At 38.1% G+C, this 16,261-nt stretch overlaps 3 protein-coding genes and 1 non-coding gene across 7 annotated transcripts; 3 read left to right on the top strand and 1 right to left on the bottom strand.

Moving 5' to 3' along the window:
• Nucleotides 1-16: 16 nt before the first annotated feature.
• Nucleotides 17-1,608, top strand: cfap276 (cilia and flagella associated protein 276). Its single transcript, XM_065247922.2, has 5 exons — nucleotides 17-171; nucleotides 335-451; nucleotides 581-696; nucleotides 827-927; nucleotides 1,036-1,608. The coding sequence occupies exons 1-5, from the start codon at nucleotides 94-96 to the stop codon at nucleotides 1,104-1,106; spliced, it is 483 nt and encodes a 160-aa protein (XP_065103994.1). The 5' UTR covers nucleotides 17-93; the 3' UTR covers nucleotides 1,107-1,608.
• On the bottom strand, nucleotides 1,340-1,728 carry LOC135730542 (small Cajal body-specific RNA 2). Its single transcript, XR_010526014.1, has one exon.
• A 254-nt stretch (nucleotides 1,729-1,982) lies between these two features.
• On the top strand, nucleotides 1,983-5,729 carry LOC135730026 (protein FAM107B). 2 transcript variants are annotated; one of them, XM_065247923.2, is made up of 5 exons: nucleotides 1,983-2,139; nucleotides 3,309-3,336; nucleotides 3,518-3,662; nucleotides 3,859-4,003; nucleotides 5,454-5,729. In XM_065247923.2, exons 1-5 carry the CDS (start codon nucleotides 2,092-2,094, stop codon nucleotides 5,550-5,552), a joined length of 465 nt encoding a protein of 154 aa, XP_065103995.1. In that variant the 5' UTR covers nucleotides 1,983-2,091; the 3' UTR covers nucleotides 5,553-5,729. The 2 variants fall into 2 exon arrangements, with proteins under 2 accessions (XP_065103995.1, XP_065103997.1); XM_065247925.1 differs by lacking the exon at nucleotides 1,983-2,139 and adding an exon at nucleotides 2,971-3,018.
• A 922-nt stretch (nucleotides 5,730-6,651) lies between these two features.
• inavaa (innate immunity activator a) lies at nucleotides 6,652-16,252 on the top strand. Of its 3 annotated transcripts, none has more exons than XM_065246972.2 (10): nucleotides 6,652-6,825; nucleotides 10,651-10,757; nucleotides 11,107-11,240; nucleotides 11,698-11,820; nucleotides 12,053-12,284; nucleotides 12,386-12,439; nucleotides 13,223-13,448; nucleotides 13,638-13,793; nucleotides 14,528-15,224; nucleotides 15,320-16,252. In XM_065246972.2, the coding sequence occupies exons 1-10, from the start codon at nucleotides 6,671-6,673 to the stop codon at nucleotides 15,410-15,412; spliced, it is 1,977 nt and encodes a 658-aa protein (XP_065103044.1). In that variant the 5' UTR covers nucleotides 6,652-6,670; the 3' UTR covers nucleotides 15,413-16,252. The 3 variants fall into 3 exon arrangements, with proteins under 3 accessions (XP_065103044.1, XP_065103045.1, XP_065103046.1); XM_065246973.2 differs by having other exon boundaries at nucleotides 6,656-6,825; nucleotides 13,641-13,793; XM_065246974.2 differs by having other exon boundaries at nucleotides 6,797-6,825; nucleotides 11,117-11,240.
• Nucleotides 16,253-16,261: the final 9 nt, after the last annotated feature.

The following is a 16,261-nucleotide window of genomic DNA, read 5'->3' as shown; positions in this document are numbered from 1 at the left end:
GGCAACGATGGGAGAAACAACAATTGTTGGTCGAAAAGATCCTAAACCACAGATCTGAACATTCCAGCAATAAACTGGACATATTACCGGAATATGCCACGAGAACGAGATCCTTTCCCGTTCCCGCGATATGAGAACGACAATACTTTCACAGGGAGTAAGGAAATTCAGGTAGGCTGGTTTAAATGTGATGTTAAATGTAAAAATTGAATAGCCTCTTTTCTTTAAACCAGTAAATGTTACAGAATTATTTTGTCCACAATATACAATGATGTTTAAACATCCTTTAATGGTTTATTTTATTTAGATGTGTTTTTTTTTACTTTATGTGCAGAAATTGTTTTATGAGGAACCAACACATCTTGCTCAAAATAATGAACCGTGGAGGAGACTCTACAACACGGAAACAATGTCTAGTTCCCGTCGAAATATCTTTAATCGGGATAATACAGTGAGTTGCTTTATACATCGGACGATTTTACATAACTGGTTATTACATAAAACACAATACCCTTTATAAAATCTTATCCTAATCCCATTTTATCGGATTTAGTGATTTTATTAATTGACGTGTTACTAGGCACCACGAGACAGTCTGGACATCCATCTAAAATCGATATATAATCATCACATTGGATTATTTAAGAACAAGAGCCATACTGTGACACAGAAAGAAACCGTTTCAGAGGACAATGGGTAAGCACTGACAATATGAATAAATCCTATCAAAATTTAAAGTACGCTACTTTTAAATGATAAAATAAGACAAATTGTATAAACATTGTTTCAACTTTATTTCATTACCCACCCATATCGTATAAAACAGCAAGAATTCAGAAGTTCCAGTACGTGAGGCCGAATACAAAGGAATTAAAGTGTGGGTCGACTCACAGAAAGCCTCCATACACAGTATTAAAGGGACAATAGGTGGGTGTGATTTTACTTTATTAAACAAAAAATAAAATGTCAAATCACAGTATTAAAATGAATATATGTACATTAGTGTGGTATCTTAAAGTTTATTTTTAATTACAGAGTCCCACCACTCGGCCTCTACAAACCGAGGTTACTCAAGGAAGCATGATGGCGGCTTTTACTCCACGTAAAAGTTTGAAACCCTCCTAAATAAAACAATAAAACAAATAAACAGTAATAAAAAGGGAAAAAATATTCTGGTGTGGTCTCTCTTTGGGATGATAGGAGAAAACACAAAGTTTAAAAATGTACAACGCAGTCTGTGTTTACTAACAGTTATAAGGTTTACAAAATAAGCCTCCGTGGCGTGCAGCTCTGTGATGCTCAACACATTACTACGGGGATTCACTTTTGAAAGTTATGGTGAGATCAGGATCGCTTATATACTCACTGAACAAACAGAAATCACTGGGTAAAAACCCAATAACCAGTCTGCTCTTGTATATCTGATCAGATTCATCACTTCTCACCACAGCTTGAACTGCAGTTGCCCCGAGTTATGTGAAAATGCCTCACGATCATCGCTACAGGAGCTCGCGAGTCGGTTACTATCATCTCTGAATCCGAGCAGGGCAACAAGGATCAGATCAAATAAGATCACGGTGTAGATTTTTTTTAAACATAAACACAAAACATACAAACGCAGTCGAACACTCACCTCACACACACGACTCACACACAAATGAACTTACTTCCTGTTTGACGTCATTATATAGAAGTGTGGAATGCTGGGAAACATTTACACAGTCGCAAAAATCACAGTGCCCTCGTGCGGTCGCTAACGGTAAGGCACTTTAATCTTCCAATATAAGTTCTTACTGCTGTATGCTCATAAAGCTAACATTTTTCTTCTTCTTTATTTTTAAGATAAAAGTGCTGATGGTCGTGCGTTTAAGTGTTATATTATCATTTTGCTTAATGAAATGATTAAAAGTTCATAGAAGAGCACTCATGTGATGTCTGCGGTAATTAGTTAATCTGACATTCCGCGTGCTCCTAGGTGCAGGTTAATCTTGAATGTCGTAATGAGCTTGAACGGATATGTCTACTAGCAGCATTACTGAACATAAACAGAGTAAACGCAATCACTGAAGATCACACTCTCTAGACTGCATAATGCTGGATCTTAACCCAACCAATAAGCAATCAACTGTATGTATCGAGGTAAGTGTTAAGAATGGGTGTTTCTTAATTAAGTTTATTTGATCAACAAAGGATTATTTTGAACCTTTACTGGCTGCTAGGGTTTGTTAGAGAAAGCTAGTCTCGTTTTATGTTGGGTATATTATTGCATTTTGGTTCCTACAAAGACTTGAGTTCCTCAATTGTTAATTAAAATGTGTTGTATAGATATAGTCAAAATATTTATGATGTCCAGCTATTTTGCATTGTTAATTTTAAAAGTGGAATTAAACCTTTTTATACAGATAAACATCCCATGGTGATGTGTATCCCAACTTTTAGCAGTTTTATGAAGCTCCAAGCACAACCTTATAATGTTTTGAGACTTCTGCCTTGGAGCTTAAAATGAAGTAACAATATCAAGGCTTTAACAAGTCAGACAGTTTATAAATCTATAAACTAAGAAATAATGTAGTTAACCTGCTGAAGAAAGATGCGATTTAGTCTCCTTTTAAATGCCACAAATTCCGACTGGCTGTTATGTAATGAGGTTTTTCTTTTTTCATCTGGGTCTGGCAAATTAATATTAAACAGTATGGTCAACATCACCTGCAGAGTCATGCATTAAGAGGTTTGGGTAGGGTGTGGTTGGCGTGGCGGACACACCGAGGCGGACACACCGAGGGCTCCTGAGTGTGTCACTGTGAGAACAGAGCAAGCTTGTTTATTCCTGTCTTGGTTCTACACCCTGCTGTGGACTGAGGATGGTGGGCAGGATGCCCAGCAGCTTAATGTCTCATTCAGAAATGGAGACTTCCTGGTTCTTGGGAAGATTAGCGATTACCCTTATATACGTGGAGGCACTCTCAAGCAGCATACTGCTTCCAAATGCAGTGTAGAGCTAATTCACAAACGTTAAAGGTTTAATTCATCTGTCTTCATGTTCACTCTACATGAGACACATTTACTAATTTTACTGAGTTTAGTTAGTAATTTGAATATTTGAAAATAAAGTTCCTGTCTTGCACTTTTAATAGTCTTTTGGTTCATTAACCTGTATTAGGACATAAAGCCTACTAAGCTATTTTGATTCTTCTGTTTCCTCAGGACAACACTAGTTATTGAAGTTGTAATTTGTTTCTATATATACATTTATACAACATCTAAAAATGTTTGTTTGAATTGTACTGATCTTTATTTTAATTTTCCAGCAGCCGGGATTTAGACATCACAGAAAAGGTACAGTCACTGTCTGTGTTGGATATGTGTTGCATTTTATATTTAATCTGTAATAAACATCACACAGGTATTGCTGTATATATATTCACTTGCATCTCATTAAAGCGTCATTAAAGAGCATTAATACCCTATGATTTGTATAGTTGAGTCCAAAAGTTGATTTCTGTCTTTCTCCTTATAGAGAATTATGTGTGTCATCTTTCAGTGGCCCAGGAGGGCACAGGTGTTGAGGAAGAAGTCTTTCAGCTCAGAAAACTGAATGGTTCGTTCAATGAGAGTCCCAGTCGCCAGAAACTCCATAAGGAGCTTTTGCTTGGCCATAAAAAGTGAGTGAATAATCCTTTCCTGATGAAAATGTATTTTAGTTGCTTTTTTGCAGCAAATAAGGAAAAACACAAAGTAAACGTATCCTTATTTAAATCCTATTAAACATGAATAATTAATAAATATTAAAGTAAAACCTAAAAAATAGGTTAAGGTACATTTAAAGATTTGTGATTTGAACATGTGGCTATTTCTCAGAGGTCTGCTGTTGGAGGAGAAACCAGAGCTGAAGCGTGTGTTAGAGCAGAGGAGGCTTGACTTACACAGAGAGGAGGAACTCGCACTTCGACCTCCTTCAGACCTCGAACAGGAGCTCCGGAAGAGGCAACAAAAACTGCAGGAGGTTCTGACCCACTTTTTTTACCAAAATGAAAGTCAGGAGAGTTTCTCCTGGTGGTAAATTTAGCTTCTTTGCCACAGTTTTGTTTATCAGTGCATGCAGAGTATTGTATTTATTACCGTGTCAAAGTTTGACACATTGTGACCCTGTCTGTAACATTAACAGGCTAAAGCCTGGGATACACTGCAGGATTTTTACCGTCCTTTAAAATCATTCCCTTATCACACTCTGCATCATTTAACGTTTAAATTTGGGTATGACAAGCATGTAGACTGTATGATAATGATGCGTAGTGAATCATAGGCTGTGATGGCTGCAACAGATGTTAGCGCAACATCATCAGCATTCACTACACCGACAAGGCCTTAGTTAAATTAAGACATTTAAGCTTTTTTTATAAACATGCCTTTGACACACATGTTACTGGTGTGTATCTTGAAACAAAACAATGGCACTGGCATATTTTAAAGGTCACACCTGTGACCCGACTAGTTTGAAAATCATGCAGTCTGAACTCTGCATTAGCTTGTCGTTATCTTAGTTGTGGACATATTCCTGTGGGCGGAGTTTAGTAAAAAAAAAACTGTTCTACTGACGTCATTAAAGAGTAACTAAACCCTTGTTCAGAGCCTGACTCCACCCACTGGCAATATTTGAAAAATGCAAGAAAAGTGGGCAGATCCCAACGAAGATAGAGGGGACGAACTAAGCTCAAGTGTGTGGTGAGATCGTAACAAGGCCGTGGTGAGCTTGAATCTGCTTACGTCACGAGTCATTTTTTTGGACCCAACATCCAATGGGAAAATTCAACTGCAGTAGCCACTGTTCAACCTGAAGAGGGCAGCAATCAGACGTTTTTACACCATATATTGTAGTATTGAAACACTTTATATCCAAATGTCAAAAAACTTACTAAAATCAATGAACAGCACTAATAAAGCATCATTCTTACAGATCATTAACTAAAAAAAGTTGGTTTAGGGTTTAGTTACTCTTTAAAAGTAGGAAAAAGAGGACTGTAGTCCAAACCGGCTGTTCGCTGTAGGCTTTAAGAAAATATACCGCCTGGCAGTGAACTTTGAGCTTTATCATTTTACAGGTATTATTTGTGCTATTATATCAACATTACACACTAACTAGGGTTTAAAAAATGGGTTGCAAGTTATTTTCAGCTGAGAACGTTTAAACGCGTGTTTTAGTCTAGGACTATCTTAAGCGTGTCTGTGAAACTAGGGGTATACCTCATAATTTAATTCTGAGATCAGCATCAAATCTTTTACATGACCTTATTTTGACTGTCAATATTATATCAAGGTGTTTCAACGAATGTTCTTTACATTTATGTAGGATTATTTTACTTTGAAAATGATAACTCACAAATGACTGATTGGTTTTCATAGACTGGGTAATAAGTGTTTTAGAAGGTTCATTGCTGTTTAAAATGTCTCTGCAGTATGAAATGGAGGAAAAGAGGCGTCTAGAAGATAAGAAGAATGTTCCAGAATTTGTACGAGTGAAAGAAAATCTGCGGCGTATACAGATTGCAGATTAAAACAGAAGCTTGAGTGGAGAAGACGCGCCTTTTCATTTTTACAATATGTGTATTGTTGTAATTTAATAAAAAAAAATGTTTTGGTGTAATATAAGAGTGGCATACAGAGGCTGAATGTTGTTTGTAATTAACCCCCATATTTGAAACTTGTTAAGATGATCTGTAAATTTTCAATGAAATTAAATATGTATTGTACATGTTACATTGTGTTGATTAATTTATTAAATTGAGTTATAAGGAAGAGTAATGAGTTCACATTTGTTCACACATAGTGTTTTTTTTTAAGCTTTTGGAACAGTATAGGCTAAAAATATAAACTGAATATTATTCACACCCTTATGATGGCGGCAGCAATTTTTCCTCATTTCAGAAATTCCCACATCTTTGTGTCTCCCTACTTTACAAGTGCCGCTTCTGCGCATGCGGACAGAAATCTCAGTGGACTTTTCCTTTAACATGGAAATTAAGACATGTTTAATTATCTGATGTTTAAAGTCGAGGGGAAAGAAAGCCGACCATCTGCCGTGGCCCATTTTATCAGGGAGGTAACAACAGGATGCAAATAGGAAGCAACAAAGGACCGTTTGAAAGAAGCCACTCGAGCCATGTTGTGCTGTCGCCATATATACATCACATCTTCATAACCTCATGACAGTAACGTCCTATGTTTCAACAAATTTGCCCGCTGTACACTTTCAAGCATGTTGCTATGCAGAAAAACAAAGTTGTGGCTGTGTGCCATTTTAGAGGCTATTCATAAAGTCCACAGCACTATTTGCCAGCTGTCTCGGGCACCCGTCTCTTGTTTAACTCTTTTATTGTCTTTCTCTTCTCCCGCTGGCTCTATTCACGTTCAGACACGCCCACTGCTAAAGAAGCGTGCGCTGCCTTCAAAAGATCACACGCGCTTCCAAAGCATCCTAGCAAACATTGAGGAAAGGGGACAGATGCGGTGGTGCGGTCCTGTTTTTTATCTCCTAATTTGTTTTTAAGCGTAATAACATTTGTTGCTTTTTACTTCATTAGACAAGAAAATAGCCCACTGTAATTTTTGTCCTGTGGCGTCAACAATACCAACTGGAAAAATGTTTTAGGCGTGTGAGAATCCCCCCATATAGATGCGCGATGGTACAGTCCAGCGGCTTTCGCCCAGTTTGAGTACAGGCAATACGCCGCAGCCCATCATCACTGTGGATTCTGCCGGCTCACGCCTATATGCGATATTATGGAGTGAAGAGAGAGAGGTGCACTGGGCTGGATACTGCAAAGAAAGGTACGATGATGACTATGCATAATTTTTATTTAATTTTTTCTCCCAGAGGCATACTACACTTGCATTTAAATCAGGTTGAAGTAGAGCAGCACTGAATTGCATCTGTATTATAGTAGTAAACACATTTATTGTACGTAATAATTCTGTCACATGCTTAGTTCATTTTCTAGAAGGCTACATTTAAGTTTGTAAGCATTTACGTGATTTATTGTTTGTCCTATAGTAAACAGTAGATGTTTAAAGTAAACATTAAAAGACTGGTCATTGTATAATAGGCTCCTGGATGTATGGACCAATTCAGTTTTACCATTACTTACGAGATCATCTAACCTTTATTCAATCAATCATGCATAGTACAACAGATTGTTTAGAAAGCAAGTCTGAGTTGACTTTGCTGATATAATTTATTTTGAGGTTGTCTCCTATGTAAACAAACACTGTTAAAGGATTTTTATTTCCTCTAAATGCTCTAAAATCCCTAAACCATCTTTGTTTTTGCGACTTGCGTGTGCATATTTAGTTAAATGTTGATCCAGATCAGTTGATCTAAAAGTCAGACGTCCAGTTAGATGTTCATTATAAATTATTTTGGATTAAACGTGTCACAAACACATAAAGAGAAATGTAAATTAATTAAGACTAAATTAGCTTATGTATACAGCCCTCACTTTGTCAACAAATGCAGATAAGGGTGGTCTGTTTTTGAATTAATAAGTTGTGACACAGATTGACTGCTTATCGATGTCTGTTCATAAAGGAAGGTGGGACAGAAAACTTTTACTTTCTAAAGGTATTAGCTTAATGTGTTTTCACTTCACAGAGCTTGTCATGTGTTTTGTTTAATCTTTTCATCTTCATTGATTGGCATGATCAAAGTCATTCATTTGGATTTTGCTCTCCTTTGAAGTCTCTATCTCTCTTTCCCCATCCCTCTCTCTACCGTGTTTTGGATGGCTTCATTAGCATTCAACTGGTTTTTGGCTTTGCACCAGCTGCGGAAATAAGTCACACAGTAAATTCTGTTGCTCACATAACATCTGCGTCCACACGATTCAGCATCTCTATAATAACAGGCTCTGTATACATTCTGGTTCCCATTCAAGTCTCCTGTCAGACTTTCCAAGCTCCAGCCCTCTCTGGGAATTCCAAACCTGGCCACAGCAGGACTGAAATTTGGCTGGTTTGGCATTCCAATAGATCACAGCCCCACAGACTCACAGGAAAGGGTGTCGGGGAATTTCGAGATGCAGTAGACAGCACATGGGAATTGCAGACTACAGAAAACTGATGGCTCATCTTCACGCTTGACTGCGCTGAGAGGATGGGTGGATCTGTAGTGTTATCCTTTTGCTAAGATCACTGTCGAGAAAACTGCGTCCTGTCGGCTCATCGAGTTTAATGAGCTTTTGTAATCAAGTCTGCTGGTCTAATGTGTTTGCAGGGTGGAGCTCACTGCAGTTAGACCACCTCAGAATAGGATGAGTTGCCTTTTGCTAAATAAAGCAAGAAAAATAGACAAATTCTACACTATAGACTTAGAATAGAATAGAATAGAATTTTTTTTTTGACATAGTTGCATCCTCAGTGATTTTGCAACTGTTTACTATATCTTCTCTAAAGAACTAGAGGTTTTTGACAAAAAGCTTGCATGCACTTAGAGGGTTTTGCAGGATTTTTTTAAATGTTAAAAACCAATGACATGACTAATGAAGTGACATTTGTGAAAATAAGGGATATGAAATACTGACTCTTTGCCATTAAAGTGAAACTGAACCTAAACATATAAGAAAACATGTCAGAGACACTTAGAGGGTTTTGCAGCAAAAAACTTTTTTAAATGTTAAAAACCAATGAAATGACTAATGAAGTGACATTTGTGAAAATAAGGCATTTGAATTACTGACTCATTGTCATTAAAGTGAAACTGAACCTAAACATATAAGAAAACATGTCAGAGACACTTAGAGGGTTTTGCAGCAAAAAACTTTTTTAAATGTTAAAAACCAATGACATGACTAATGAAGTGACATTTGTAAAAATAAGGGATTTGAATTACTGACTCATTGTCATTAAAGTGAATCTGAACCTAAACATATAAGAAAACATGTCAGAGACACTTAGAGGGTTTTGCAGCAAAAAACTTTTTTAAATGTTAAAAACCAATGAAATGACTAATGAAGTGATATTGTGAAAATAAGGCATTTGAATTACTGACTCATTGTCATTAAAGTGAAACTGAACCTAAACATATAAGAAAACATGTCAGATGTACTTAGAGGGTTTTGCATCTTAACAATTTGCTTAATGTGCACTGCAGAATATACAGGCTCCAAAATGCCTGCATGTGATCATTGTAATTTTTAAAGTGAATTTCTGGCAACCACAGCTGCCAGTTTTTTTACCGGTAGCTTTAACAGGATTTTTTTATAGCGTAGTTTGTTACAGTGACCTAATTCCCGCAGCGGTTTCATCAGCCGCTCTCTCTTACTGGCCAATGCAGATAGTGTCCTCTCAGCAAACTGCCCGCTCTGGCTTGTTGACACAGAGCTTTACTGGTATATTTTCAGTCACTGGAGTTTCTATTGTGCCATCTTGCATCTATCCACAAGCATTACAGGATTAAATGATGATGAGCCTTTAGTAGCTCCACAGTCACATCCTGTCAGATTTTCTCATATCAACAGACTTCCTCACTGCTCAGGAAGAGTAATGATAAGACCCATTAGCAAAGATGTTTTCCCTAATGATGTGGGTGGGCATCCAGATTTCTCCTAAAATAGCATTTATATAAATACACTTGTCTGTCCTAGATCTTGGTCTGTGTGACACCTTTGCTCATTTTATATACCAGGGTCGCTGATCATCTCTTCTGGGAAAAAGTTACCTCAGAGTAGTGTTGCAATAAAAAGAGCTAAATATTACTTTAAATCTTATATAATAATCGTATATAATTCATTGTAATGTTAATGGAGGAAAATGTAAGTTTCCTGCCTGTTCTAACAATTAACATTATCAGGTAAAAAGTTTTGTCAATCTATAACTCTCCCAGATGCATAGATGGATTCATTTACAATAACACAATAATTGCTATAGCCACATGTCTCTTCTCTTTGTGTGGTTTTCTTTTTAAGGGCCCTGAAATGTAAGACGTCCAAATTTCTGAGACAATCTGAGATGCCAAAATGTTATCTGTTCAAAGTCAAAAGAACATTGCTTGCACTTTTATTCGTCGTAATAGGAGAACCCCTGACATGGTTATCTGAGTTATCAGCATCTCCCGCCTAGGGCCGATGTTGCACGAAGACATTGTTATACTTCAAAATCTGGAGACTAAAGCGAGGGGGGGTTTGGAGAGAAACAGGTGCAGCCTTTAGGAGGGGAGAGTCCCTTTTGCCATCTGTTGACTTCGAGGGCATCTAGTGTTCCCCCTAAACACACTCCATCACAATTCACACACGCTTGCTCGGTCATAGTGATCCAGGTCGCCATGGTGCCGTGGAGGAGGATAAGACCCCTGCATGTGTGCGGTCAACTGCTATTGTGTTTTGAGCCATTCAGACTTTTGGGGGAGTAAGCGTGTGTGCATATTGAAATAGGGGTGGACAGGGGAAAATAGACCAGTTGCTTTGTCTTAAGCATCAGATGCGGAGACGCTGAGCTCCCTGTGCAGGGTTCACCTCCGGAGGTTGGTTTTTACATAATTGTGCGACCACAAACCACTATTTGGAAAGCAAATTTGCTTAGTGGTTGCTGGACTGTGGGGAGTTGGATTAAATGGAGAGCGCTTGAAATCAAATCCAATCTCTTTCATTTCTTTATCTACAGGTCACATCTGGAGACTGGACCAGGACATTTACTATATAAATATAAAACAGTCATGGATTGTAAAGAGGAGATCAGTGACTCTGATAGTGGAATCATGTTAAACTCTGGTGAGTGGTTTTTGATTTTATTTGTACTGTTTATGATAAATCTAAGCTATTTAAAAGTTGTGAACATGCTATCAGTCTCCAACACTGTGAATATGGTGGTGAAGGCAAGAAAAAAATGACATACATTTAAGTAAACCAGGTTGCACTGACATTAAAACCTGTTCTAGTTAAATTGATTTCAACCTACTAAGCTTATTTAAAGCTTTTGGAGGTCTCTTTACCATCAAGACTCAAACTCGGGTTGCCCATTTGAGAACCACTGCTCAATGTGCCATAGCAGGCCACAGCTCTAAAAATTGTGCCCGATATGTGTTTGCCCTAGTGTAACTAAATCTTCCCTGTTGTCCAGGGCCAGACAGCCCCACATCACCGGTGAAAGACATGAGCGCTCACACACGTGCCATGAGGCTGAAGCAGAAGGCCCTCGAAGACCGTCTGGAGATGTGTGTCCTGGAGCTAAAGAAACTTTGCATTAGAGAGGCTGTGAGTGACATCATCACACTTTGAAAAACAACTTCAGTAATAGTCAAAGACATGAAGTATAAAGTTTTTCATAGTTTAATAACCTAAAAACAGGTGATATTCCATGCAAATGAAATTAGACAAATTGTATTTCACGCATAATGATTCATAATAGGATGTTGTTCTGTCAGCTGGTCTGTAGGCGTAAATCAAATTCGCTTCCTTCAATAGAGACATTAAAGCGAAGGGCCAAGAACAGATGCTTCTTTGCATGTTAGCCCACATGTCTGTCATTCACTGTTGGCCGAGCAGGGAAAAGATTTAAGGGCCTGATCATTACACCATAGAAACCCTTTTGTGGACGCTTCAACAATGTCAAGACGAGCATCTGCTCCCAGCAAAGATTTTGTTTTGTTTAGTATTGACGAACAAACAGAGTTGATTTTCTTTGTCGTAAAAGCGATCTTTGTTTTAACAGGAATTAACTGGAAAACTGCCCTCGGATTACCCTCTCCTGCCCGACGAGAAGCCTCCGCAGGTCCGGAGACGAATCGGAGCCCGTTTTAAACTGGATGAGGGTTTTATTTCTCAAGACGGCGAGGTACGGGCCGCACTTTCTGCATAGAGACTATTTTAATAGCCTTGCTGCTGTTACTTGACCGTACCTGGCTAGATTTACACAGTATCAAGTGTTATTATTCACAGCACTGGGAATAAATTACGGAGAACTTTCCACGTATTTATAGGATTAAACAACTAGTTTTAACTGAATCCATATTTTATAATTTTTAGCTCGTAATTATGTGGCTGCCTCTTAAAATGCTTGTCTGTAGGAGTCTGAGCTGCATGCGCTGGAGTCTGACGTTGCACTGCAACGGCAAATTTACGAGGCGGCATGTAAGCTTTCCCTGGAGGAGCACATCAGCAAACCAGTGAGGAAAAGCCGACTGCAGCAGTGTAAACGTGAAGAGAGGAAACTGAAAGAGCTACAGGATGCTGTGCTGAAACATCGCATTAACCACGGCTGCGTCTCTCCACAGACCTGTCATTCGTCCAGGCAGAGAGGTCAGACACTCAGTTTGGGCCCTGTTTCTTATTTAATCTATATTTTATTAGAAGGGTTACGCATAACCTTGTTTGAAAATAATCTTGTAATTTCATTTCAGATCTTGGTATTTCTGATGACAGCTCACTGTCGGATGCTGTTGTTTTGGATGATGGTAAGTTAAAAAACAACATCTCTGCTTGTTAGTGTTTACAAAGGTATAAAACCTTCAGTGAGAAAGCTGCTTTTTTTGTTTTATATTAATTAAAACAACATTTATGTTATATAACGATTAAAATACAATAACACAGGTAATTTATGAGTGTCTTAGGTTTAGAATCCCTCTTTTACTTAAATATTAGCATGCACATGAGCTAACATAGTCTGCAATTTTACAAAATAAAAAAGAAACATCGTTTTTTTATTTTTCAAAATATCTAAACTTTATTTTCCAGATTTTCACAATTTTTACAGTATTTTATCTCTACTTTTTAAAGGAGACATTTCACAAGACTTGTCAAATAAATCTTTGGTGTCCTCAGAGTACGTATCTGAAGTTTAAGCTTAAAATACCATATAGATAATTTATTATAATTTGTTAAAATTGCCACTTTGGAGGTGTGAGCAAAAAAGTGCTCTTTCTGGGTGTGTCCTTTAAAATGCAAATGAGCTGATCTCTGGGTTAAATGGCAGGGCCGTGGTTGGATAGAGCAGATTAAGGGGAGGTTTTACCCCATTCTGACATCACCAGGGGACCCAGATGTCAATTACCTATTTTTTCACATGCTTGCAGAGAATGGTTTACCAAAACTACGTTACTGGTTTGTTCTTTTTCACATTTCCTACATTGATAGAAGCACTGGGGACCCAATTATAGCTCTTAAACATGGAAAAGTCAGATTTTCATGATATGTCTTTGAGACTTCACTAATGCAAATAAACTGTTTTTTATCAACAGATTCAGACTCAACTCTCTTTTCTCCAGTCGGTCTGGGTTCGTCCACAGACAGCGGTTTCCAGCGTCTGATTCTCTCACCCAAAAACGGCCCCAAGCCATCGAGCTCCAGCTCCAGTCTGGATTATGATCCCTCACCAATCCAAAACTCTCCATGGAAGGAATCCAGCTTAGACCAGCCTTACCAGAAACCAAAACCATCAATCTCTGCCTGCAGCAGTCGCTCAAGGTATTACAGGATAATCTACTTTTGAAATAAACTATGATAGATGATGTATTTCTGCCAGTTGTAACAGCAATGGCTGTTTTAAGAAGACTTTTTTGGCAGATATTTCAAATCATTGGTTATTACCAAAAATGTCAATAGAGGAGTGATCATGCTTCATATTGATTTCTCACAAATGGTTTCTTGTATCAGCAGCAGTCCAACATTTTCAACCGACACCAGACTGGCAGATCTCCCCCCAGCACCACAGTTTGTGTTTAAAAGTTTGCCGATGCGAAACAATCAGCCAAACAGCGCCCCCTCCACCCCAGAGCTGCCACTGCGCCGACAGTTCTCACAGTCCTTCAGGTATTCCCCATACATCAACAAGCATTTGTACATTAAAAAACTGTTAGTCTGTAATGACATATGTATTACTGTGCGTTCACACCATAGGCGGAAAAGGCGGCAAAAACGCGCTATTCGCTCTTAGTTGGACGCTTGAACATTTTAAGTTTACTCGCTTCATTCACGTGTGAAAGTTGCACGTGAAATTCTAGTTATTCGAGAAATTCAGGTGTATATTCGTATCATGGGAGGGGCTCAAATTGAGTAAACTTACCAGATTGTTCGACCTCCTCACTCACTTTCTTTCAAACAAGATGCTTTTAAATCTAAATTAGTACAAAGATGTCTCATGTAACTTAGCGATGATGATTGTACTCCATTGTTATTTTTTGTTTTTCTGCCTCCGCTTGCTTCCTGTAATCACGTGACTGCTAGAGCAAGCTCCTGATTGGTTAACGCTTCATAAAAATCCGCCAAATTTCAGATTTTTCAACGCTGACATGGCAATGCTCAATTCGCGCCATCCGCGCCGCAAGATGCCTATTCGCGTCTTTGCATTGACTCAACATGTAAATCACTCGCGCTTGCCACCTCTTCCGCATCTGGTGTGAAAGCACCATTACACTGATATCATTATAGAGTCTTAAAAACAACAAGTGTGAGTTAATAAACCGATTAAAAATGAATTAAAAACTCATTGTAGAGTTTCTCAGGACATTGCTTTGTAATGTTTAAATAAATGATTTCCCAAACAGACTCCCCAGAACTAAACCAGAACTGACCAAGACCAGCTCAGATCTATGGCGGGGCCGGACCAAATTACCACGTCGGCGAGTGACAGATTTTGCCCTGGCCTACTCGGTCCAGCGCTTGTATCAGTGCAGTTCAGAGGACAGTAGCTCTGAACTTTCCATCTCTTCATACAGCAGCTCGTCCAGCAGGGAAACAACCACAGATCCACCCAAACCATGTCCACCTCCATACGGCTACCATCGCACGACTGCAAATAAAGCATGTGGCCAGCTCAGCACCCGTAGCCCACTTAAAAATAACAACAACAACCCACCTCATCCTATTCCCAGCTCCAATCGGGTGAAGAATAACAACGTGACGGCACTTGAAGTGGACATGGGAAGGCTCAGGGTTGGACCAAACATGTCAAAATCTGCTACCATGCTTATTAGTAAACCTCAGGTGGAGGTTACGTCACCCAAACGAATGCTCAAACCTCCCCCACCATACACGAAGGTGGCCCGCACGATGTCGCTAAAAGAATACCCTAACCATCCCGCCCGGGTGCTTCCTCGAGATGTGGTGTCAGGGGAACTTAAATCCTGGCACCAGAAAAACAATTTAGCTGTGCCCAGGGCTTGCTCACTCGAACGACAGGGATCAACCCGAATGAAGCGCCCAGAGCCACCCCCCTACCACCGGATTCCCCCTCACAAACAGGTGAGGACTGCAAGCAAGTCCATAAATAAAGCGTAAAATTTGTGTTATTAAAATTGTTTTATAGTAAAATTATAAATGTTATTGTATATTTGCAGGTTTCTCAGAAAGTGATTCTGCAAAGGGCTGCAGATGGAACCCCAATGCAGTGGTATGAGGAAGAAGACTCGGAGATTGTAAGTCAGGTGTAACTTGTAAAAAAAAGGACAAACTGTCTCACTCATTTATTTGTATTTATTGAGCCAATGGACTCAACTAATACAACTGTATAGTGAAAATTATGTTAATTGTCACAAAGACGTTTTGACCCAATATTCGAGGTGTGTCCACTGTATAATATGGTAGGCCACAAATCCTTAAACTTACATTGATAACTAACACTTAAGTCTATGGCTTCCTTGTAAGGAATCATGCCAGATATTTATGATGAATGTATTAATATAATTCTAATTTGAATGATTAGTATTAAAAGTGTGGTCCACTTTTTTCTATCGACAATGAGAAATGTCTTCTTTGAAATTCTATGAACATTACACCATTTACTATCTATTTGTGTCTGGTACACGATTTTGCGCAATTCAAATGTTTTGTAGATGTGTCCTTATGATTTATTATATATTAACGCATTATTAATATTTATTTTGCATTATTTATGTTTCCTTATTGTATTTTTCAATTCATATTCCCATTTTTCTAACATATGCTTTATTTTAATAAGTTTTTTTTTAAATGTTGCTATTCTACTGTAATGTGCATTTAAAAAAAATAATTCACAATGTCTGTGAGTCCTATTACCAAATGCTGATTTTTTTATGTTTGTATACTAACTACATATAAATTATATTTTATATTATTTATAATACACTTCAATAAACAGTACCACAGATTCACATTGACGTATTTTCATGCATTTTACATTTTAAAATACAGATCACTGCAACAAATAATCCTAAACCATTTAACAAACAGTAACCAAAAGCTTTCACAGAATTCATCAGTTTTTCAAAATCCATCAATAAAACTCATTTGTATTTTATAAA

The sequence above is a fragment of the Paramisgurnus dabryanus genome, chromosome 11 (genome assembly GCF_030506205.2).
Source record: "Paramisgurnus dabryanus chromosome 11, PD_genome_1.1, whole genome shotgun sequence".
Taxonomy (NCBI): domain Eukaryota; kingdom Metazoa; phylum Chordata; class Actinopteri; order Cypriniformes; family Cobitidae; genus Paramisgurnus; species Paramisgurnus dabryanus.
The sequence above is the reverse complement of the archived record's forward strand: the minus strand, read 5'-3'. Positions and strand labels throughout refer to the sequence as shown.